Raw genomic sequence first — 25535 nt, 5'->3', positions numbered from 1 at the left:
CTTAATTAAAAGATTCTAATTAATATTATTTATTATATTTTACGCCAGTTCTTAAAGCTGTGTCAATTCGTACAAAGTAACCTCTCATTTCAACGTATCTAACACTTAAAAAATTTTAAGGGGGTGTCAAATGTTTTATTTGTTATTGTGATAACATAAAAAAAATAAATGACTAATTTATTGTATCGAATTGTAACCTACCGCTATAACGAAATAAACATTTACGTAATGTACGTAATGGATAAATTCATTTCTAATAAATTGCCCTTACACATTTAAGTCAAGTCAATTTGAAAGATAAAAACTTCACGCTTATACACCAAGAAACATACCCACAAGAAAATTATTCATTTATCAATAATCCGTATAAGGATTGAAATTCGTTTGAGGAAAGTCGTTTAAAAGTACTGAGAGAAAATACGTTAGCAATTTTTATATCTGCTAGCACTCCTTCCAAATTGATGTAATTAACAAAAAATTGTCCTACAAAGCCAATTAAGAAGCCTTTTTGAATTCAACCAAGGTAAATTCTAAATACAGCATGAATTGAGCATTATTGATAATTTTCAATTAATTAATCTTTAAGTAATATATTGGTTGAGATGAAAAAGTCAGTGTCACGAGCGGGATTCGAACTCACGATCTTCGGCTAAATACGCCGCTGCTCTAACCACTTTTGCCATCGTGACTTCGATCCACTCGGACACCAAATTCCCATCTCAACCCACCTTTCGAAGTTTCCCTCCCTTTTGCCAATTTTCAAATGTCGTGTAATTCGATTCTCGGCGACAAATGAAATGGCCAGGGATACTTTACATAAAGATTAATTAATTGAAAGAAGTTATTTGGTCAATCGGACCACGAAATGTAATGGATTTAATAAGCAAGATGAGCATATCTTCGCTAAAGCTCTCCGAGGTCATTTCATTTGTAGCCGAGAAACGAATCGTCGACATGGGAAAAAATGGGAAAAAGCAGGGAAAATTCGAAAGGTTGTAGGTTGAGATGGGAAGTTGGCGTCCGAGTGGATCGATGTCACGATAGCTCAAGTAGTACAATAGAACAGCGGCGTATTTAGCGGAAGGTCGGGGGTTCGAATCCCGCTCGCGTCACTAGCGTTTTTTATTTCAACCAATACTTTACATAAATTCACTAGTTTTCGTGGTTCGCTTGACCAAATAATATCTTTCAATTAATTAAGGTATTTAGTTGAAATAAAAAAATGACAAAAAGGAGGGAAAATTCCAAAAGGTGGGGTTGAGATGGGAAGTTAGCGTTTGAGTGGATCGAAGTCACGATAGCTCAAGTGGTAGAACAGCGGCGTATTTAGCGGAAGGTCGGGGGTTCGAATCCCGCTTGTGACACTAGCGTTTTTTATTTCAACCAATATGTTGACGCCCAAGAAGCTTCATTTTCTTGTTGTTTTCGGCTGACCAAGGTTCGCCTCGGTTTTGCCCTGTTTAAATCGCTGAGGGCCCTATTGTTTTTATTTTGGCAAGCGATAACGTCGGTATCTTCGGCCTTTGCACGGAAGTAAATTAGTCTCTCGCTTGCCTGGGTCAGCACAATCGATTATCGAACCTAACATCGATTTTCTTTGGACCTTCACCATCGATTTCTTCTATTCAACACCTTGTCGTCACATCACCGACGTTACGGGCTACGTCAACTCCCCATCGCAACCTACCATTCTAATATTCCCTCCCTTTTGCCATTTTTCAAATGTCGGTTCGAATCACTTTTTAGTGATTCGACTTTATATTAATAAAGATTAACTAAATTAAACATGATTTAGATATTTATATAAAGACAGAGAGTAGCCTATTTTGTCATTGATATTATAATATCAAATATTCGTAAACAAAGAACCAGATAGAATGAAAGATGGATTCGATCCACTCAGACACCAACTTCCCATCTGAACCCCACCTTTTGGATGGATTTGGAAAGTGGATTTGCCCACTTTGCAAAAAGACAACGCTGCCTTCCAGCATTGTTATTGACGGGTGAAAAGAACTCATCAACACATTTTTTCAATCACCCTGATCGAATTTTTCGTCTAGGTGTCTGGCCGGCGTGATAAATACGCTGAATACTTCAAATTTCAGTTGGTCCACAGTTGCCCTCCTGAAGAACGGTTCCTGGCAGCCGAAGCGAGGTTTGCTGAAGGGTAGTCACTAGTGAGTCAGCAGTGGAGTTGATTTGACAGTGGTCAGTTTGTCACGAATCACTGATAGTTTAAAGTTTAAAGTTAGTCACTGGTCAGTGCCCGCGACAGTGTACCTGATTAAACGGGCAAATGTTGACTTTTATTCTCTTCACTAATTTCGTGGTCCGCTTGACCAATTAATACTTTACAATTAATTAAGGTCTTTAGTTGAGATGAAAAAAAGTTAATGGCACGAGAGGGATTCGAACCCACGACCTTCGGCTAGATACGCCGCTGCTCTACCACGTGAGCTATCGTGACCTCGATCCACTCGGACATCAACTCCCCATCTCAACCCCACCTTATGAGTTTTCCCTCCTTTTGCCATTTGTCAAATGTCGTGTAATCGGTTTGGATTGTCGACGACAATTGAAATGGCAAAAGGAGGGAAAACTCATAAGGTGGGGTTGAGATGGGGAGTTGATGTCCGAGTGGATCGAGGTCACGATAGCTCAGGTGGTAGAGCAGCGGCGTGTCTAGCCGAAGGTCGTGGGTTCGAATCCCTCTCGTGCCATTCACTTTGTTTCATCTCAACTAAAAACCTTAATTAATTTTTGGCTTTTATTTTTTCACTTTCCTTTACCTGGATCAGGTAGAACGTAAAACAAAACGGAAAGGGCATGCGATAGAAATAATTGAGGTGGGGTGAGTATGTCGATTCTGATTGGATGGTTCTACTCACACAATTAATTCTGAACTATCTTTTGCAAAAGTTTTTTAAAAACGGTATGCGATTGTATATCGATTCCACAATTCAAGGTGCTCGGATTGTCGATGCGAATGGGGTAGAAAATAGTCGGTGTCAGCGGAAAGATTGCTCCTCGACGATTGTATCAGTTTCCTACAGCGATTCTAATTTCCTTGATATCTGCCCCTTTCGAGTAAATAAACAATTTCCCTTGCAAAACAATAAATCACAATTTTGTTTCTACTGAAACGAAATTCTCTCTCGCTGTTCTGTCATGGTGGGCTGCTAACGAGGTCAATATACGTATTAACTTCCCCTGCGAATAATTAGCCCGTTAGGAGAGAAATTGAAACTTAAACATCAACCCATCGACTGCACAATTGCAAGCAAAATTGACGTGACGGAGCATAAATCATACAAAAAATGTACATTTGTTTCTTTATATGATTAACTCAACAATTTCAAAATTAACTCAATTTCAGTAGTATCTACGGTGAATTGTTGCGTTGAAGTATTTGAATTATTCAGTAATTAGTTAAAGATTTTCAAGTGATATGTTCAAACCATATTTTTTCCATATATTGAATAATTAAAATAAACGTTCTATGGACCATATGCAAATTAAAGCTTAATATTTATCAATTGCATATTTTAAAAGAAGCCTAAAACGGCATTAGAAAAGATAACCTCTGTAAATAGTAAAGAAACAATGATAACTACGTTTGTCCAAAAATGTAAGATGTCTTTGTTCTTTCTAGAGATGTTAACTCACCTGAGGAAGGATTAAAATAAATCCGAAACGATTTTTTTTTTTTTTTTTTTTTTTTAAGATATTCCACCTACGAGAAGGAAAAATCAGAAGTGAAACTGTTGAGGTCGAAATAAAAAACCATCAATACAAAAAATAATTCACTTTGAAAACAAAATATACAAACAAATTAATGGATTGCCAATGGGAGATTAATTATCTTATTGAATTATTATCTTTTTGAAGACATAAACGAATTACTAAACAAGGTTATAAAATCGGAAAATTTAAAAATCATATTCCTAAAAAATACTTAGATGACAACCTAATATGTACATACAAAGAAAACTATAATATAAAGTTGGTTTGCTAAATAAAGAACACAATATAATAAAATTTACTGTAGAAATATAAAGTAATAAAAGTATAGCGTTTTTGGATTTGTTAATTACAAGAGCAGACAACGAGAATTTCAGCATAAATCTTTATAAGAAATTAATCAATCTTTATGTAAGGTATTGGTTGAAATGAAAAAGACAATGCCACGAGCGGGATTTGAACCCACCAACTTCGGCTAAATACGCCGCTGCTCTACCACTTGAGCTATCGTGGCTTCGATCCACTCGGATGCCAACTCCCCATCTCAACCTACAACCTTTCGAATTTTCCCTCCCTTTTGCTATTTTTCTAATATGTAATCAGAATTCGATTTAGCGAAGATATACTTCATTTTATTTATTAAATCCATTATATTTCGTGGTCCGATTGACGATATAACTTTCCCTACTTTGCGCCAAAGAAAATTCGAAAGGTAGGTTGAGATGGGAAGTTGATGTCCGAGTGGATCGAAGTCACGATAGAGAGTACGCCGTAGAGCAGCGGCGTATTTATCCGAAGGTCGTGGGTTCAAATCTTGTTCGTACACTAACTTTTTCATTTCAACCAATAACTTTCTTAAAGATTAATTAATTGAAAGAAGTTGTTTGGTCAATCGGACCACGAAATATAATTGACTTTTTAAGAAACCTAACACTAGCGAAAAAATACTTATTTATTTTTCAACGCATCCATACAGGCAAAAATTTAACTTAGTAAGAAATTATTTTAAAAAATGCTTAAAAGTAAACGCTTATTCATATCACGAAACAATTTAGACAATATAAGAAGTACAATACAAAAAATAATTTTCCAACTAAATTAATTAATATAATCATAAATACAGAAAAATTCCGATTTTATAATGCCGTATTAGCAGATGGCAATAATAGTACCAAAACCGTAAAAAATAATATAGATCCGAAAATGTTTATAGGGTTCATACACTTTACAGAAAGATTATTAAATATAATAAAAAAAGAACAATGTAACAAGCAATTTATTTTGTACAACTATAAGATGAATAGTTTATTACCACTCATCAAAGTCAAAATAAAAAAGTTAATAACCACAAAGTAGATTATATGCTAAAGTGCTCATGCAACAAAAAATATAATGGGAAAACAATACAATTGCTGAAAAATAGAATAAACCAACAAAACGGTAGCGTCATACATGAATAAAATGTCACTGGATTATCACAAGATGTATTAAAAAAAAACATACTGTAAGCGGACGACGGCGCGGCGGCCGAATAATCTCTCAATATTCGCTTACTATTTCTCTAAGCGGCAAGAGATGAGTCGGCGTAAGCGCGTCGCTACTTATTCTTGTGTAGGGGAAGGTAAGGTTCTAGAATTCAATAAACCAGAGAGCATATTCAGTGTGGTGTCAGCTTTGCCGTGAACCACGCTCTGCTACCAGGTGTCAGCTTTGCTCTATCCTGCGACGGACTTCGGTTACCTAAACTTACCTTAAGTCCGGGAAATGGTTTGCAGTTTCCAAAGCCCACGTACAGCGAAATCAGCAGAGTGCGCTGTGATGAAAGCGTGGGGGAAGTAAAATAAACAAAAGTAAAATGAAAAGCAAAAGTAAAACAAAACCTTCTTGACCAAAAATAAAGTTATTAACTCAATGGTAAAATTTATACAAACTAAAAATAAATAGGCCTCAAACTTTCTTGTGGCAATTAATAATTGATAATTGAGCGAACGGAGGAGCTTAATCGGTGGAGACAAAAAGCAATTACGGTTTTGCCAGTTAGAGAAGCTAGGATCAGTCCGCTGCAGAGATCAGGAGCCGAGTCTATATTAGCCCGAAATTTGGTTCCCCTACCTTCTGTGATGGAAGGTGGCATTTGTCCCACCTAAACGTGTCCATAGGCGACCCTTAGCGCCTCGTGACTGTATCTTGATTCACTAGCCCTTTCTTTTTGTACGTTAGGTACTTGGCATTCTCTGGCGAAATGTCCTCCCTTAGCACACCTAAAATAAGTTGGAACTCGTTCCATCTCGCGGTCGTCCTTTTTTCGTTTGCCATTTTCACTGACTCTGAATATTTCTCTCCAGACCTCTTTTCTTTCCGATAAGGCCTGCTCTATTTCTAACGCATGCTTTAACGCGTATTTCAGAGTAGTATGTCGTCCGATGACGACCTGCTTTCCTACTTCTCCCCTGAGTCCTCGGGAGAACGCCTCAACAACCTTTCTTTCAACCTCTTTGGACCACCAAGAGGATTCTGCACCTGTTAAATCAGGTCGACCCATCTTGGTTCCTAAGCCGCTACACCGTTCTGCAAATTCGTGAACACTTTCGTTTGGGCGTGCCTCGACCACATGTAGCAATTTCTCGAAATGTTCGAAATTTCTCGGGACGCCAAAACGATCCCTCAACGCATCGGCTAGAGCCTGATATGTTCCTCTACCTTTTCCGTTCGGGTGAGTCCGAACAAAGGCCGCCGCCGGGCCATGGAGTTTAAGTTTACATATGACGAGCTTATCCTCCTCTGTCCCGTTCCCGCAAGCTGCAACCTCATCCAAGTTGTCTAGGAACTCCTCTACCGGCTTAGCAGAAAATTCTCCTTCCCAGGATTTGATCATCCCCTGGAGAGATAAGTCCCGCCGATAACGCCCCCATCGTAGATTCTGGACTCAGACTCATTGACCGTTTTCTCGAGGCTTTCTGCATGTTTCTGTTCAACTTCGTCGAGCGTTTTCTCGAGCTCCAATGAACGAAGTTGTTCGACCCTAATTTCTTCACGTAGTTGCGCCTCTACTTGCTCATAGCGACTGTTAAATTGTAGAGCTACCCTCAACCTCTCTTTCAATTCTTCGATTACCGACAGTTTTTTTTTAACGAGTGAGCTTTGTGTTCTAATAAAGTCCCCGAATACTTCTGCCTCTGATTTATTTGGTATGGATTCTTGCACCAACCAACCCCTCACCTGACACCAGTTGTAAGCGGACGACGGCGCGGCGACCGAATGATATCTCAATATTCGCTTACTTTTTCTCAAAGCGACAGGAGATGAGTCGGCGTAAGCGCGTCGCTACATATTTTTGTGTAGGGGAAGGTAAGGTTCTAGAATTCAATAAACCCGAGAGCATATTCAGTAACAATTCCGTCTCCAAATCTGGGATGAGTCTATCAACAAAGGGACTTACCCCAAACGACGTTCGCCACGATTAGTGTCCACAGCATCTTTTCTCTCAACCGTTGACTTGGCTCGATGGCTCGCAACGGCTGATCCTCGCTTGCTCTGGCTGGCTGAGTCCTCTTGTTGAATCCCAGACGGAGTGTGGCTGCTTCTCTTCCGGTCCTTGGTCTTGACTCTAGTGGGTGAGTCTCTGGTTTTGGCTGCCTGGAGTGAGTCTTTGATTTGCACTGACTTTTGATTTCCCAGTCATCCCTTTTATACCGGGTTCTCTACCGGAGTAGGGATGGAAAGGAAACTCAAAAGTCGGGCCGGCGAAGACGGGTGTCGAGCACAGGGTTGACGCGACCCCAATTTACGATGTCCCCCTTGGCTACATATTTTTGACCGTGTGACAACTTCAGCATTAAATAACTAGACGATAGTTATTTATTTGGTCGGTTGTCTAGCTATTGCTACTTTATGTTCTCCAGGTTCGTGGGAAACAAGACGTGGGTCCAGCCTAGGTTTGCCACACACTTCGACGTCCTTATCTATCTCTCCACCTGGGTAATTATTTCCAAGTTATGTTTGACAGATTTGAGGGGGACGTCACGTCTTTCCTGTCTGGGTGGTCGCCCTTTCAGATTTGCGACCTTTGTTCCATTCCATCGTTTACCTTAATTTGTTCTTATTTTAACAACTAAAACTTATCGCTAAGACGGGGACCGGCTTACAATACCATATATTAGGATAATGTAGAATTTTTAGGTTGAGATCGAAATGAAGTAAGACTTAATGTATTGAAAAGCATACACATAAATATGAACCAAGTTAACATGAATTTCTAGAGAGATTCCGAAAAGGAAACGAACAATATAAGAATTTATTAAATATGTGTAAAGATAGAAATAAGCGTTAATATCATTTATTACAGGTGGAAAGGATCAGGGTAATGGTCGAAGAAAACCCGTTTTTAAGCCAACGCCTAGCTTTCGACCTTTATTAGGCCTTCCTCAGGGCAAACACGGTGGTCAATTATTAAATATAAATATATTTATTTATTACATATATATATATATTTGCCGAGGTCTCTCTGACATACTATATACACAATATAATTGTAATTCAGCTAATTCTTTTTTCACAAATCATATATTATATCCTTAATATTATTGTGTGGTGATTAGTGACCGTTAGTCGATGATTATTCAGAAATCGTGAGATGCGGTCTGGTGTGATGCAGGTTTCAGAAAAACATGTTCTTTATCGTGCCAACGTTTCGATCTTTATTGAGATCATCTTCAGGGCATCTCACGATTTCTGAATAATCTTAATATTATTATTTACATACTGTTTTGTGATTTTTATAAATTGTTGTATTTAATCGTTTATTATGCACGTAATTTTATTTATTAGATTTACAATTGTTGTGATGTATATTAAGTAATTTATTAGTTACGTATATAGAGACGTATATAGTTATATTTATTTACCAACAAAGGTCTCAAACCAAAGATAATATTATGTCCGTCTCCAGACGTAGTGACTAGTATATACAGGGTGACTGGCGATAAGTGTCAAAAATTTCAGGAGGTGTTTCTACTCACCAGATGCAAAAAGAAACCCCTGTTCAAACCTCAACGGTAAAGAAGTAATTTCAGGTTTTAGGTGTTTTTTTAATTTTTCGACTTAGGTCCACTTAATTACTTATAAACTTCAGAATTACTGACTGTAGAAAAATCTGGTTTGTGCCACCTGAAGGAACGTTAAATTTGCTGGACCAAGGAAACCTATTTACATTTCAAAATTGATGGAAAATTCTGCACGAAAAATTCAGAAATAAACAAAAATGTTGAAATTTGGATTTTTTTTTAAATGTTGGATTGGTAACTGTTAATAACTACGAACTTCTGGAACTTTGCAATTTCCCTCAAACGTTCTACATTCAATTAGTTTCCACCGTGCCTCTGATAAAGTCGTTGGAAGGTGTGATCTGCTGAAACGTCTCGACGTCGAAAACGAGGTTGGTTCTCCCCTTGCAGCAGTAGCATTACCGTTGCAGTAACCATAAATGAAATGCATATCAGCAAGATGTGCATTAGGAAACAAGAACATAATTTAAATCACCAACCTGAGAAAGTTGTCAGCTGATAACATAAAGCAAACTGATTGAATTGAACATTAAAGAACTGACACGAAAATCAAGAGCAAGACACATTTCTTGAGAAAATTGAGCGTGCCCCCCTTCATCGACGCCAGTTTTTTTCAACAGAATGCAAAATGTTTGGGCCTTCCAGAAGCGCAATCCAAAAAGGTGGATATATCGCTGGGAGCTAATTGAATGGAAAACTTTTGAGGAAATTTACAAAGTTCCAGAAGTTTGTAGTTGTTACTAGTTACCAATCCAACCTTTAAAAAAATCCAAATTTCAACATTTTTGTTTTCTGAATATTTCGTGCAGAATTTTTCCATTAATTTTTCAATGTAAATAGGTTTCCTTACAGCAAATTTAACGTTCTTTCAGGTGGCACAAACCAAATTTTTTGACAATCAGTAATTCTGAAGTTTATGAGCAATTTAATGGACCTAAGTCGAAAAATTAAAAAACACCCAAAACCTGAAATTACTTACTTCTTTACCTTTGGGATTTGGACACGGCTTTATAGGAAGTTTTTCGTAGCATATGGTGAAAGTACCTCCCCAAGTTTTTGACACTTATCGCCAGTCACCCTGCATATATATTAAGTATGTTTGATGATCTGTATATATTACAATACTAATTACTTTTTATTGAGTTTCATACCAATGAAAGAAAATATTGTGGATAAGTTTGGTATAAAAACTGGTCTCAGAAGCAAACCAATTTTTAGTGATTGGGTAACGGTGAGGTAAAGATAGTGGCCGGTAGGGTGTGGTAGAGATAAAAAAGGTTGAGTTGTTTATAAACTTCTCAAAGTTCAGTACCACATTGATGCTGGATTTTATTTCTAAATGTATTTTATTAATGTAATAAAAATAAATTTTATTTCAAATTAAAGTAGCCATGAAGTGGGGAGCTTGGAAGATGGCCCCGAAATGCATTGTGAAAAATAAAAAGGATATACAAAGGTTTTTGAGTTCAGGATCGTCGTTGCCACTTCTCGGAAAGTAATCTAAATAATAAAAACAAACGAGTAATATATATGACAACATTTTTCTGTCTGGTGTTCAACTGTTTTCTGCTTCTTTATAAAAAATAACTTTAGTTGCCAGCAACTTCGCTCTCTGAAGGAATTTTTATCAGAACCTATTCAATAAATCAATGTAAATTTAAATTTTTGAGTGATAATATTCGTCCCGCAAATTTCGCTAAAAAGAATAAATATCAACCTACTTTTAAATGTATGTTAAACGAGTTTTCCCTCTTTCATTCCAAGCCAATTGTGTCACCCTAAAATTTGTTTTTATCAAAGTGAACGTGACATTTCGGCCTCTTAATTAACTCGAGTCTCACGTACGAGTTTGTAGCACTGTTTTAAGAGCAAACACAATGTTTCACTTTGAAAACTCGTCGCAGGCGGTTTCGTATTTTCAATGTTTGTTATATAAATTTCCTCCAAAAAACCAACGAGAAAACATTGCCAATGGACAATAAAAATAAGCAAACGGATCAGCCTTGCTAAGTACCTATTTTGAAAGAAGATACTCTCCCGGACAAAATTTTTCCACCCCCAAATTTTTTTTCGATAATCATATTTCTAGAGATCAAGACGATAAAATTAATTTAGCATAAATTTACTATAAATTAATATCAATTAGGGGATTAGGATATTCAAATCAGCTTTGCCCTCCACAAAGACACATCGTCTTCCGGGTACAGAGCTGGCATTAGCGTTAGTACTGTCATCGTGTGAATAAACTGTTTTTGAACACATTTGTAAAATGTACTAGTAAGTAAGAGTACAAATTAAAAAAATAAATAAATAAATAAATAAAACAGACCATCACTTCAGCATGACACAGACGTTGTGCGGGTTTAGCCTACTATCAGAAATGTAAAATCCATAAATATCTATCAATTATTGAATAAACACTTCTTTCCATTTAATGTTACTTAATTTTCTGTTTCTAATTATTTAAAAAAAAATAACAAGGGTTCGCAACAGCAGAGGTCATATAAACTCTCAGGGTGCCAGCGTTTTTGAAAAAAATACATGGCCGCTGGAATCGAACCCGGGACCTTTACCTTACAGTGATGAGCGCTGTGTCAACGCCTAAACCGTTGCGGCCACCGACGCTACTTTCTTTATTTTTAAGCGTAATTATTGTTACAAATTTTTTATTTATCTAACTCAGTGGGGCGTTGGTCCCCCTTGGTTCTCCATGACTTCCACCAGTCTTTTTGGAAGAGATTTGAAAAGTTTATGTATTTTTGTCGGATGTTGTTCCACTTTTCTACTCTGCATACTTCGAGTTCCTCTGTGGAGTTAAGCCGTTCCCTTGTGCATATACAGCTCGACTCAGCTTTCCCTAACAGTTTTCAATAATATTTATATCTGGCGGTCTAGCTAGGTCATGGCAAAATGGAAATATGTTTTATTTCGAAAAAAAATTTTACTATACGCCGTGTGGACAGAGGCGTTGTCATGCCGAAAGATGAACCGTCCTCTTGTCAGCTCTTCACCTCGTTCAACAATTGGTTCATAAATCATTTCTTTATATTTCTCTGTACTTTATTTCTATTCTAAGAACGTTTTATCATTTTAGACGTATTTTCCATGATTTTAGTTTAAGTTGGATTCACAATTTAAAAAAATGATTAAAGGATTAAAAAACATTTTTTTTTTAAATTACAAATTATAAAAAAAATATTTCTCTGTATTTATTGTTGTTATACAAAATTTTAATTACGTTTTCCCATAGTCATCAATCCCAGCCCAAACCATGACACCGCTTCCCCTCATTCATCAAGGTCTTGATTGAATTGAAAAAGCTAGTGTCACGAGTGAAATTTGAACCCACGACCTTCGGCTCTACACGCCGCTGACCTTACTGCTGAACCAAAGATCGTGAATTCGAATTCTGCTCGTGACACTAGCTTTTTCACCTCAATCAAGACCTTAGATAAAAAAGTATAATTAATTAATACGGTCAAGTATGTTTACTGAACATGGACTGAAAATAATGCTATTGTCTGGCAAACTGAAATTATTGCATTGATAGAATTAGATTTTGTAGTCCCTTAAAAATTTATCCTGAAGTACATATCGGTACATAAGACATTAAAAAAAAATACATGACAGGCAAAAATTCTACCCACTTGTAATATAACTTGTTTTGTGCATATTTTTATATATTAATCAAAGTGTCGTGTTTTTATCATTTAATAATTGAGTCTTTGTCTATAAAAGTAAAGAAAAGTAAATTGATAAGGAAAATGAGAAAAAAATTAATTTAAAAAAAAATTAAAAAATACGGACAGAAAATTTGTTTTAATTTTATTTTAGGTTTTTAATTGACATTTCATCCACTTGCTTTAATTACATCTTGAAGACGCCTCGGCATACTTTATATCAGTCGGGAAATGGCACTTTGCTGTACGTTAGCCCATTCTTCACGAAGAGTCCTTTCAAGATCGAAGAGTGTATAGGGAAGTGCTGGACATTCTTTTATACATCTTCTGAGGTCATCCTATAAATGCTCGACGGGGTTAAAGTCTGGAGAACGGGCTGGCCAGGGTAAGAACCTGCTGTTGAAGATACGTTTGCACTATGCGAGGCGTTTGCAGATGTGGACGGGCAGTATCGTGCATTAGAATAGGATTGTCGCTGATTTTATAGTGGATAAGCAACGCATGATGTTCCAAAATTTCATCCACATAGCGAGTGGCCGTAAAAGACACTCCACAAACAACAACCGACTTTGTGCGACTCTCCATTGAAATTCCCGCCCACATCATCATTGAGCTATGTTGAAAAGGATGACTCTGGGGAAAAATACAGACTTCGTAACTTTCATTTGACCTTCCCCACACCCTTTTACGCCCATCTGGAGATCTTAGAGCAAATCACTCATCTGTAAAAAGTACAGCAGACCAATCGTCCAAAGACAAATGGCTGTGTTTTCGAGCAAATGCCAGTCCTGCAACCCTGTGTGTTCTGGTCAATTTTGATCACCTTACGGGGCAAAAAGCCATCAGTCCATACTGATTCAATTTTCTTCGAGCAGTGCGTTCAGAAATTTGAACACCTCGAACTTCCTGGAGCTGATGAATCGCTTCAACAACAGAAAGCTCCCGAATTCCCAAAATTCTCAAAGTCAAAAAACTGTCATCCGGTGGTTCTGTTACCCTAGGGCGTCCAGAACCGGGCCTTCTATGGAAGGATCCAGTTTCTGGAAAACGCTTAACGTCGTCTCGCAGAGTTTCGTAGGGAACTCCGATGGCAACAGCTGCATAACTGATGGAACGTCCATCTTCAATAACAGCCACACCACGCGCAACATCCTCAGCACTACGTGGCATTTTAAGTTTAATTGAAATTTAAAAAAATAAAGATGAAAACTAAACAGTTTATTGCTTCAGAATTCAAATGAGACTGAATAAACATTTTAAATATCGTAAAAAGTAAACATTGAAAAATCATTTATTCTTGTGTTTACCTCTAATTGATATTGCCAATTTAAACCATAGCATAAACAAATATTTATTGATAAAAACAATGAGAAAAATTAAGGGCAGAATTTTCTTTTATCGAGAAAATGAAAAAAAATCAATTGGGTGGAATTTGTTGTCTGTCAGTGTAATATCGAAATCCATCAGAACCATCCAAATTAAAACGTTTTTCGTCACTAAAAATTACTTTCCCCCACCTCTTTTTCCATGAAACGTGTTCAGTGGCGAATCGCAGCCTATTTGCTTTTTGGGCCATTAAAAGAGGGATTTGGATTTGAGTTTCATCCGCTTTAAATGGCAGGCTATCTGTGCAATGTGTTGGACATTCGGACGTTCGTGCAGAATTGGAGGCTTGGCGTAGAAAAACGAACGTCCTCTAGTAGTTGTCCTGTACTATTCTTTCGTCCATAATCTTTGTCGAACCTAACGAAGTTTCTTAATGCGTGTCTACTTCTATTCACAGTTCGAGCAATGTTTGAAACTGTAAATTTTTTCTCAGCAATGTATTAATAACAACCTTCACACTCTCATAGCGCTTTCCATCTTGGCATTGTAAAAATTTAAAATAGATACTCTGATTGATAGCCGATGAAGGTTCTTCTCATTGTTGACGATGTCCTTCAGATTACTCTTTGCTTGGTGTTCATTTGTAGTAGAAATCTGTTCATAGAATCCCATGTTTTTTGTTCTTCTCGTGTAGAAATGTGTGGTGTGATCGTTAGTTAATGATTATCTGGAGATAGTGAGTTGCGGTCTGGTGTGACGTAGGTGTCAGAAAAACATTTTCCTTATCGTGCCAACGTTTCTATCTTTTTTATCTGAAGATGATCTCAATAAAGTTCGAAACGGTGGAACGATAAAGAAAATGTTTTTCTAAAGCTTACGTCACACTAGACCACTTCTCACGATCTCCAAATAATTATCAACTAACGGTCACTAAACACCACACATTTAAAATAAAACAATAGCGAATATATTTGTTAAGACGTAGATAAAGCACTCAACACTAAATTAAAGCCATTATATTTCGAGGTCCGATTGACCAAATAACTTCTTTCAATTAATCAATCTTTATGTAAGGTTTTGGTTGAAAAATGAATGAAAAAGTTAGGATTCGAACCCACGACCATCGGCTAAATACGCCGATGCTCTACCACTTGAGCTATTGTGACTTCAAACCACTCGGACACCAACTTCCCATCTCAACCACACCTTTCGAATTTTCTCACCTTTTTGCCATTTTTCAAATGTCGGTTCGAATCACTTTTTCATTTCAACCAACATAAAGATAAACTACATTAAAGATGATTTTAGCAAGAGACTTAGATAAAGACTGAGAGTGGCCTACTTTTGTCATTGATATTATAATATCAAATATTCCTAAACAAAGAACCAGATAGAATGAATGATGGATTATAACTTTACTTTTGTAATTAAGGTTTTTTATATGTTCTAGTTAAATTTTAATATTTCGTACAACTAATAACGAACAACTAACAACGCCTATAATTTTGTCGGGAAGTGTATAGAAGAGATTACAAACAGATAATTAAATACAGCGGCCAAGAAAAACCTTAATGAAAATAATAAATTGAAGCTAAAAAAATTAAGTTATCTCTTGCAGCTTAATTAACCAGATTTCAAGAGCCGCAAGGGACAAATTACGATGAAAATAACTAAATGTAGTAGACAAAACGCAGTTAAATTTTGTCTACAGACCGATATGTTTGGGCGACAGCTCGGGAACAGAACTACTTGAAAAGATAATGTCGAAACAGCACGGTCCATTAACCAGCTACTACAGAAGTGAAATACATTTCCTCCTTTCGCTTTTAACGATTTCCGGAATACTAAATTCGTTATCGAGCTCTTTCACGCTAAGGAAACGACGCCCTAAATGATTAATGTAAGACAGTTAATTATGATTGAAATGGGAAGTCATTGTGCACCTAAAGTAATTGTCTTTTATTGAAAATAGGGAGAATTTATGGCTTGTTTACAAACGGTGTGAATAATTAGACTTCGTAATTCGATTTAATTAGACGAAATTCACGTTCGTAATATTGCCGCAGTGACTTATTGCAATTTACGAGGAACTGAGGCAAACAGATATTCTATCAGGAATCATGTTTGAGAATAACCGTCAATCCCTTAACTTTTGTAATGAATATGGTCATTAGTGTGTGTGGTGGTTAGTGACCATAAGCCAATGATTATTTAGAGATCGTGAGGTGCAGTACAACTTGTCCACTTCGAATGGTCGGGCCCGCATTGTGCATCGGGTCGTATGCCGCACGCAAAGGGCTAACAGGCCGAAATACGTCAGCTTGTTCTCCCGCGTACTCCCTAGGTAGAGAAAGCGGCTCTATCTCCCAGAGTATTGAGGCTTCCCATAGCATAGAAACTACCGGATCCGCCCCGGCCGCGGTTTTGTTTTTAGTGGAATCGCACATTAAGGCAGAGGGGAGATGTTCCAATTCTCCCCCGGCGTCAGAATCGGGAACAGCCGAACACTCGAACTCAGATAACGTGAGTTACGCCTTTCGCTCCCTCAGGGAACCCAGGATTTCACAAGGTCACCCCAGACAGTTCTCCACCACCAAGCCATAACTACATTACAGTATTAATACGAGAGCGGTATGTACTCTCTTCCGTCTTTATCAACTCTCGGTGTGCGACCACAACCCTCAATCCCTCGCAGGAAAGCCATGACGGCCAGCCACTACTACCTCAAGAGCCACAGAACGCCCACTTGAGATTCAGTGCCTTGGGCCCGCACTGGAAGTATTTCTTTGCGGTTTCCATTTGCTTTCATTCTCCTCTGCAGCCAGACCTGTGATGAAGTTTTATGAATGGAAGAATCCCTTAATATTATTTCAGCTTGCTCGACATCATTCTTTAAGGGCTCTTCTGCGGTACCCCACTGAAAATCCTCCAAAAGGAAACTCCCCGTCGACTTACCACTCTGAGAGCTATTCCTCAGCAATCCGAACCAGGACCGCACATGGAGGAAAGGGGGAGAGGCCCGAATTCTCCCCCAACAGAACGAGAAATAGCCGAACAGTCGAACTCAGATAACGCCTTTCGCTGCCCCGCCTGAAATCGACTGCAAGAGCATACCTTTCTTCTGCGGCATTCCTAGTAAGATCCTCCAAAAGACGAACACCCGTCATAATACAAGCCAGTTTCGCAAACAACTGCCGAAGAACAATAGAAACCCTTCAGCGGCATCTCATAAGAGATCCTCCAAGGAACAACCGCTCCCGACAGCCGTGCATTTGCTACACCACCATCCGTCGATACGAGCAGGCTGCTTTTTACTCAGCCTCCTAGGAGACCCTCACAGTGGCGCCACAAGGCAAAAGTCCGCGGGAACGGGATAGGTTGTGTGTTGCACTTCACCGTTCCCCATCTTCCCGTCGCACGCTTTCAAGGGACGCCATAGGCTATGTGCGCTAACATACATATCTCATATTTTAAACTAGAATTGGCCAGAGAAGAAAGTTATTTTCTACGCCTATTATCTTGATTAGGCTTTTGATTAATTTAAAATCTTTGTTGTCCGATCCTTCCCCGTCTCCGAAGAGAACAGCGTCGGTCATACGCACGCCGGGGTGGATGGCCACCAGATCAAGTAGCAAAGGCATGAAGAAAAGAATGCAAATCTGGATAATACCGAACTTACAGCGTCGATGATGGCAAACACCAGACTCATTTTCTTCCCCGTTATTGACCGAAATTGTACTAATTTCACTATCTATATTATTAAGTGTAATGTAATTCATTACATTACGTGAATCTATATTGGTTAATTTAATTATATTTTGTATTAATACTAGCGTTTTTTACATGTTTCAGGGGGTCTTCTCCTGAAGGGCAACCCTTTGTCGTGCGATTGCAGCCTCGTTTGGGTGGGACACTGGCTGCGACGGTGGGTGCGAGAGTCGCTGGTTATCCACACAACCGACCCGGAAACGGGGCAGAAGCTGGTCCGTGCTGTTCGCGAAGCGACCTGCAAAGACAGATCAGGACGGGCGCTTCCGCTGCTCGAGCTTCACCCTGAACAGCTTTCCTGCCACGCCAGCGCCCTTTCAGCAGCTGCCCAACCGTTTTCCTCTTTTCCCTTTTGCCTGCCCCTCTTCCTCCTCCTCTTCCGGTGATGATAAGTTCTCAATAAGACTAAAAACATACATATCTCATATTTTAAACTAGAATTGGCCAGAGAAGAAAGTTATTTTCTACGCCTATTATCTTGATTAGGCTTTTGATTAATTTAAAATCTTTGTTCCCGACCGTTCGTACATTATATTTCCAAAACAAAGTTGTCCTTATAAAAGAACGGACATGGAAGAATTTTGTATATTAGAATTACCATCTAATAAAAACTGTTAAATGCATAACCTAAAAGCCGAATTGAAGTGGTAATTTAAAATTAGAATTGTTGACAATGCTTTCGAAAGTCCTCAAAAGCACCTTTGCATTCTAATCATACTTTAAATTCAGACATTCATTCTCGGAGAGGTCCTTCCCACTCAAAAGCATACCTCTCAAGTTATATTGTTTAAAACTTCAAAACCATTCCGTGTTCCTTTTATCTGCGCATATAAAACCCTAGTCATTTTTTTATTTATTTATTTGTAAATTTAACTTTATACGAATTGAATACCTATCACGTCGACCACGAGATTACTATTAAGACTATTGATTTAAACTAGCGGAACAACAGTTTAATTATTCTTTAACATTAAACATTCCATTTTCTAAAAGTAAATAATTTAAAAAATATTTATTCAGGAAATATAGTACATAAGATTTGTCTTATTACGTTTATGCACTACATACCAATATTATTGTGATCCATGTACGTTTTAGTAGTCAATTGACTAAGTTACTTCTTTCAATCAATTAATTATTCTTTTTAAGGTCTTGGTTGAAAAAAGTCAGTTCCACGATTCGAACCTTTGCTACATACGCCGCTACTCTAACACTTGAGCTATCGTGACTTCGATCCTCTCGGAATTATCTCAACCAAGACCTTCGAAAGAATAATTAATTCATTATTGTGATTTATGGATATGGCCGACTCCTAATGTCCTTGGTGCATATCAGATGTTTGAATAAATTTATTGCAATAAAAAAAAATTTCAAAAGTTTTCTGTACCAGCATATAATTGCGGAAAAACATTGAGAAATGAATCAATCATATATGTAAATATCACATAACACAAAGGAATTCCGAAGAAAGCAGAAATAAAATCTCGCTGTGATGAAAATTAAAAACATTTTTAATTGGCGGTTTTTTATACTAAATTTCGTATTGAGTCAGGAAAATTATGCTGCATTTATGAAACTATCTTTTTCACAGGGACCATATAAATTTTTGCACTGGTTATCGGTTTAGCCGGATAAGTAATGATTATTTGGAGATTTCGGGGTTTTTTAATAGAGGTGGAAATCATATCGACAAACAAAAAAAATTAAATATGATTATTCGGAGATCGTGAGATCGGTCTGGTGTGACGTAGGTTTTATAAAAACAATTTCTTTATCGTGCCACGTTTCGATCTTTATTGAGATCATCTTCAGGGCTCAAAGTGTTTGTTTTCCGTGTAGATGTGTCATTTAAAAAAAAAAACTTTGAGCCCTGAATATGATCTCAATGAAGATCGAAATGTTGGCACGATAAAGAGAATGTTTTTCTAAAACCTACGCCACTCCAAATAATCATTAACTAACGGTCACTAAACACCATACATTTCTCTCTCTCACACACACACACGTATATATAATAGTACTTTTATTTTTAGAATAGGGGCTTTTTCTTTCGTTATTAATTATATAATAAAAATAGAAAATTTCTTTTGTTGTTTCTTTTTTCTTGCCAAACCATTTTTATTTTAGAAAAAAAAATATGCGCTTTATAAACTAATATCTTGCGTAGTTTTGAATGATCACGTCTTCTATTTAATATAAATCGGAACAAACCACTTGGGTGGATTTATGTAAGCGATGCCGTGATATTGAAAGGAATGGAAGGAAAGAAGCCTCGAGCAAGAAAGAGATGAAGCCGAGCACTAATAATGCCCGGGAGAGGAAGAATGAACACGGATTTCCCACCCTATTCAAACGCTAAAAATCAGCAGAAAAAAATAGTTTTTCCAGCTTTTCACGTCAGGTGATGTATTTCAACGAAAATTCAAAATCCCTCTCCGGATTTTAGTATTATTAACGATATAAAATTAATCACTGATATTCAGTAGAATTGATAATGTAACTCGTCCATTATTTATTTTTGAAAAACAAATTCTGTCTGTTTGATTAATGAAGTTTTATTTGATTACTTTCAATTTTCCTCTTGCCTGAGGCAAACAAAAGGTCGGGAACTGACTGTCGTTTTGAAACCATGTTTAACATTTGGCAGGGCCAAACGTCTTCAAAGAGACTGCACGTGGTCAAGTAGTTGTGTCAATAGAACATTAAATAGAGTAGAAAACAATTCGTTATTCCTTTGTCTGTCCCCTTCGATCGAGTGGAGTAACTATCTGCTGCCTTAAACTAGATAAGGTAGATCCAGTTTTAGATGTACCAATATATAAATAGATAGTTTAATGTAAAAAATAAAAATTAAATGTAAATGTAATTTAAAATGAACGCTCTCCTCAGGTTGTTATCTATTTTCTGTAATTGAGCAAAAATACAAACTGAGCGTTTTTGTAAATATATTCAATGTGATAGGCAAATCACTTGATGAACGCAATCTTCATAACTTGCATACTGGCATTTTGACCGTAAAGCTCTAATATTTTGTCGAATAACAAATATCCAGGGCATTACGTTTGTCATAAATAATTGTAAGCAAAGGAAGAAAATAAAGACTAAATCAATTGAATGGCGCATAAGCTTAAACTGTTGTAAATAATTTCATTGAGTTAAGTCCAGAAATCGTCAACTCAGAGTAAAACAGGGAAGTAGTCATGTTTTCTAAATTTGAAAGGCGCTAAGTATTATTGTGGTTGTGTTAAGAAATGAATATTTAAAACAATTGAGCATGACTTTTTTCTAACGAAAACATTTATACGAATAGATCTTACATTAAGAATAAAGAAAAGAGCGCCCCTAAAGCGGGAACACACTTACCCGATGGAACGCTCTGCGACTCTACCCGCTGCTACCGGACGCCTTGTCCCGTTTTGGTAGGGTTGCACATCTATGCGACGTCAACATCACGCCACGTACAGTCATACAGGGTGTATCACAAATCAGTATCGCAATCGCAACTCCTCTTTTGTTCTTAATGCATTATTTCGAACAAAACCAAGTAATAAATTGTTGTTAAACTTAATTGTTTTAAATAAAGTTATTCCGGTGTTTTAATAAATTTTCTTTCTATCATAATTAAATAATTTTTGCAAAAACATGAATTTTTGATTTCGTTTAATTTAGTTTACATTAAAATAGGAATGTTTTAGCTAATATAACGACAAAATTACATATGCTTAGTTTGAAATAAACTACAAAAAATATGAGAGTCCTGTCCTGAAGCTATTCGACGAAAATGGTGTAATTTTATGAGCAAAACCATGAAATAAATCGTTAGTTAAATTTTATGTGCAAAACCGTGTAAGAAATTGTTAGTTAAATTCATTATATCAAAAACTGGTATTGCGGTGTTTTGATTAATTTTATACCAAACCATTAAAATTAATTTTAAAAAACTAATGAATTTTTGATCTCCGTTAATTTGGTTTATATTAAAATAACGACAATAATAATGTAGTGTCCGGTTCTTTTGTTTTCGACTGTATTCAATGCGACCCGACGAAAATCTGGACAGTGGGGATCGCAGAAAGTAGAGTAGTAGTAGTAGAGTAGCAGATGTGCACGGGGGTAATACAATCTTATGGAAAAATGGACTTTGGATTTGCAACGGGTAGCATCGGGTTGCGTCGCATAGTGTTGCATCGGGTAAGTGTATTCCCCGCTTAAAACTTGACTCCTTTCAGCGACGACATAATGTTTAATATTCAGGGAAATTACCGCTTTCTATCGGGGCTTAAACGACAAGTTTTGCCATGAGGATTATCACTTCAGGTAATTTTCATCAAAATGTTGGGTTTATTTGAGTCCTTTAGCAAAACCTGTTTACTTAGCGCCTTTCCTTGATTTGTAACTATTTGAAAATAAAAAAAATTATTTCTAATAGTAATGTATAATACAGAGTAACTAACTGTCCCTTGACCAGAAAATTCAATAGATAGTAATATTTTAAGATGGAAGATTCTGATGGTAAAAAAATTAATGAAACAATGCAATTATTAGAGAAAAAGAGATTTCTTGATAATTTAATTGTAAATGATGTAAATAGAGTGTAACTATTTTATAGATAATTTGAATAAAAAGATACATTTGGAGCTGTTTTAATTTTATACCCATTTCTCCAAACAGACTGCGATTTCCTAGGAAAATTTTGACAACAGATCTTGAAATATCGGTGTGAATGTAACAAGCTTTACTCCGTTAAACCATTCATTGATCATCTTGGGAATGAATAACGTATTGTATGGGAAGGCGGATCAGTTAGGGGATACATCAATCATCAGCATTTATGGGAGTCGGAGCTAAAGGTAGGCAACGTCATTTTTCTTTTTCGTATTCACTGACCAAAGATCATTTAAGCCTTTAACCGGCTTTCAATCCTTTTCCTAATAACTTATAGCCGACGTCTAATTATTACGTGACATTAACTTTTAAAGAAATCCATATGATAATAAGAAGTTTCAAAAACCATAATTAACGGTTGATAATTCTAATAAAATAGTTTATTATTATTGTACTGTTGATTATTTGTATTATATGGTTGAAAATTATCTCTAATTAGAAAATTAAATGTTTAAAAAAAATATTTACTGAATGCTGAAAAAACTGCAATAATAGACCTTGAATGGTCAAATAAATTGCGCAAAACTGAATAAGGATATTCCTCATTTTCTAGAATTTACTTTCCCTAGCATTTGTATTTAATTTTATTATAAATTGCATTAAAATTTATTAGAAATTATTATGTGTTTTACTGAAGGAAACTTTAATTGATGGATTTTGAAAAATAACAAAATAAAAGGTTTTAATTCTATAATTTTGTTTCAATACTAGACTTCGAAATAGATCTACTAACGTGCGATAACAATCGATATGAGTAAATTATCGAGTATTTACTTTCGATACCGAGTATTTTTGGTAAAGAATATTGTCATTCGATACAAGTACTTTATCGAGTTCTTTTTGAGGTGTCGGTAAAAATACTTGCATAGATTTTTTATGCAGAAAATATTGAATTGTTATTTACCGTTCGAAACTTCCCTTTCATCAAACTGGGAGTTGACTAGTTATTGTTAAGAGCTAGTAGGCACTAGCAGCATGTGTCAGCAAAGTTAATCGATATTATTCAGAAATCGTGCGATGCGGTTTGGTGTGGTGTAGGTTTCAGAAAAACATTTTCTTTGTCGTGCCAACTCGGGCACTCTCAACACGACACGCAAGGATGGCACAATTACACAGAAGACAAACACTTTGAGCCCTGAAGATGATCTCCATAAAGATCGAAGCGTTGGCTCGATAAAGAAAATGTTTTTTAGAAAACTTCATCACACCCGACCGCATCTCACGATATCTGAATAACTATCGATTAACGGTCACTAATCTCTACACATTTATACGGACAGTTCTCTTTTGAACCAAAATAGGCTGTGCCTTTTTCGACCTACAATCTGGCCAACTGTATTGTACCTACAATTCTTCACGTATATACACAATGTGTGTGGTGTTTAGTGACCGTTAGTCAATCATTATTCGGAAATCGTGAGATGCGGTCTGGTGTGAGGTACGTTTTAGAAAAACATTTTCTTTGTCGTGCCAACTCGGGCACTCTCAACACGGCACGCAAGGATGGCACAATTACACAGAAGACAAACACTTTGAGCCCTGAAGATGATCTCCATAAAGATCGAAGCGTTCGCTCGATAAAGAAAATGTTTTTTAGAAAACTTCATCACACCAGACAACATCTCACGATTTTTGAATAATCATCGATAAACGGCCACTAATCACCACACACGTTAATCGATATTTCGAATTGGTGGTTGGTAACTCTGCTGATAACTGTGGTAACTCATAATTCTTTCCCTCGTCGCACCTCGTACTTTTAACTTCAGTAATTTTTTATAAAATATTTCTGTCTTCTAGTATCTAAAAAATGTTTGCCTTCCTTCTCATGATAGATACCTCATCATGTCTCCTCTCAAAAATGAGGTATGACGTATTTTACCAAGAAAACTGAAACGTAGGCATCTTGTATGCTGCGCAGGAATACGTCTAATCTTTTCAAACATTTGAAAACAAAACACCCGAACAATTTTTTAAAAACTCGATAACGATAAAAATTGAAATAACAATTTTGCTGAAATGTGTTGACAGCTTTTCTTTGTTCTTACCTACGTACCCACTTATGAACAATTTTTAAAAATATGAAAAAACTGAAAAATTTTGTTTATTTTAACGCATGAGAGTATTTTGCCCAAAAGTCGATAGTGAGTAAGTTGATTATGAATAAACGACAAAGTACTCATGTGAGTAAGTACTCGTTAGTATCGAATAATTTCTGTCGATAGAATTATCGAGTACTGGTATAGCATGTCACTGGTAGATCATCATTCGATTATTAAAGTAAGTCCAAGAGGGTTTTTGAATGTATATTAAGATAAAGAAAAACTGATCCATGATATTTAATTAATATAAATGCTGTATAATTAATAAATCAACGAGGACTTTTTCTGGGTGGGGGTCGGCCAGAAGATTGGTTGTGATGAGGTAGGAAGGAGAAATTGGTTTGGGAAAGAACACTGTAAAAGATTCAACCTCTCAAATCGCCACATGACTACCTGGGTGCTCCGCCTGACTCATTACTACAGATAATCGTAGACGAAGGATGAAAAGAAAATATAGGAAGTGGTGTTCAAGTATTGTTTGGTCAAGAATAAAGTACCCACCTGATATAGTACATGAAATAGCTCCAATATAGAAATCGCAGTTATTTAAAGATTGGGAGAGGGTATTATAGGGTACTAGTAAAAAGTGTTAAGAAAGATAGTTGGGAACAAGCATTCTTCTCTCACCGAAGGCGGTCTCATTGGTGGTTAGCCGTGTACATCGTGTAGCCTGAAATGTGAAATTGCAGTGTGTCAGTAAATTGTGTTTCTGTTATCAAAACTGTATTAATTCTCTTTGGTATAACATATTTTAAGTTCAAGTTGGTTAGCACGTTGCCATCCTAAAGGAGGGGTTAGAGAGTATGGATTAGGACCATTTAGAAAGAAACGTTGGGGTGAGTGATTAGTATCTTAAATAATTTAGAACGAGACCAGTAGGTTTGTGATATCCCCTATGGGAAGAGGAATGGCATCATTAGGTGTTGCTAGAGAGAGAATACTGTGAGCAGGATAGGAGATAGATGATTGAGTGGACCCCGCGACCACCGGTGGATGGACCGTTTTTATGGAAATGAGATGGTCTGGTGATTGGTCTCAGAGGAGTAAAGACGGATGGTTGTTGTTGAGACGCAGCTAAGTTCTCCGCTCGGTTGAAAGATGATCGAACACCTTTGGGAGCCGTCTTGAACGCAATACCTCTTATGCACGATAAATCCTTGATAATGATTTTATATAATTTTTACTTG

General features: G+C 36.8%; 1 protein-coding gene and 1 non-coding gene across 2 annotated transcripts in view; both read left to right on the top strand.

Moving 5' to 3' along the window:
• Positions 1 to 18558, top strand: part of LOC106664289 (chaoptin) — a 382618-nt gene extending 364060 nt beyond the window's left edge. Inside the window, exon 8 of the mRNA XM_014389884.2 lies at positions 17666 to 18558. Within this exon, the coding sequence (XP_014245370.1) occupies positions 17666 to 17967 (302 nt within the window). The 3' untranslated portion in view covers positions 17968 to 18558. The remainder of the gene's footprint in view (positions 1 to 17665) is intronic.
• Positions 2651 to 2723, top strand: Trnad-guc. The gene has a single exon. It is a non-coding gene; the product is annotated as a tRNA-Asp (tRNA).
• Positions 18559 to 25535: the final 6977 nt, after the last annotated feature.

This window comes from Cimex lectularius, unplaced genomic scaffold, assembly GCF_000648675.2.
Source record: "Cimex lectularius strain Harlan isolate CLEC.00 unplaced genomic scaffold, Clec_2.1 scaffold98, whole genome shotgun sequence".
Classification (NCBI taxonomy): domain Eukaryota; kingdom Metazoa; phylum Arthropoda; class Insecta; order Hemiptera; family Cimicidae; genus Cimex; species Cimex lectularius.
Note: the sequence above shows the minus strand (reverse complement) of the source record. Positions and strands in the feature narration are given on the sequence as shown.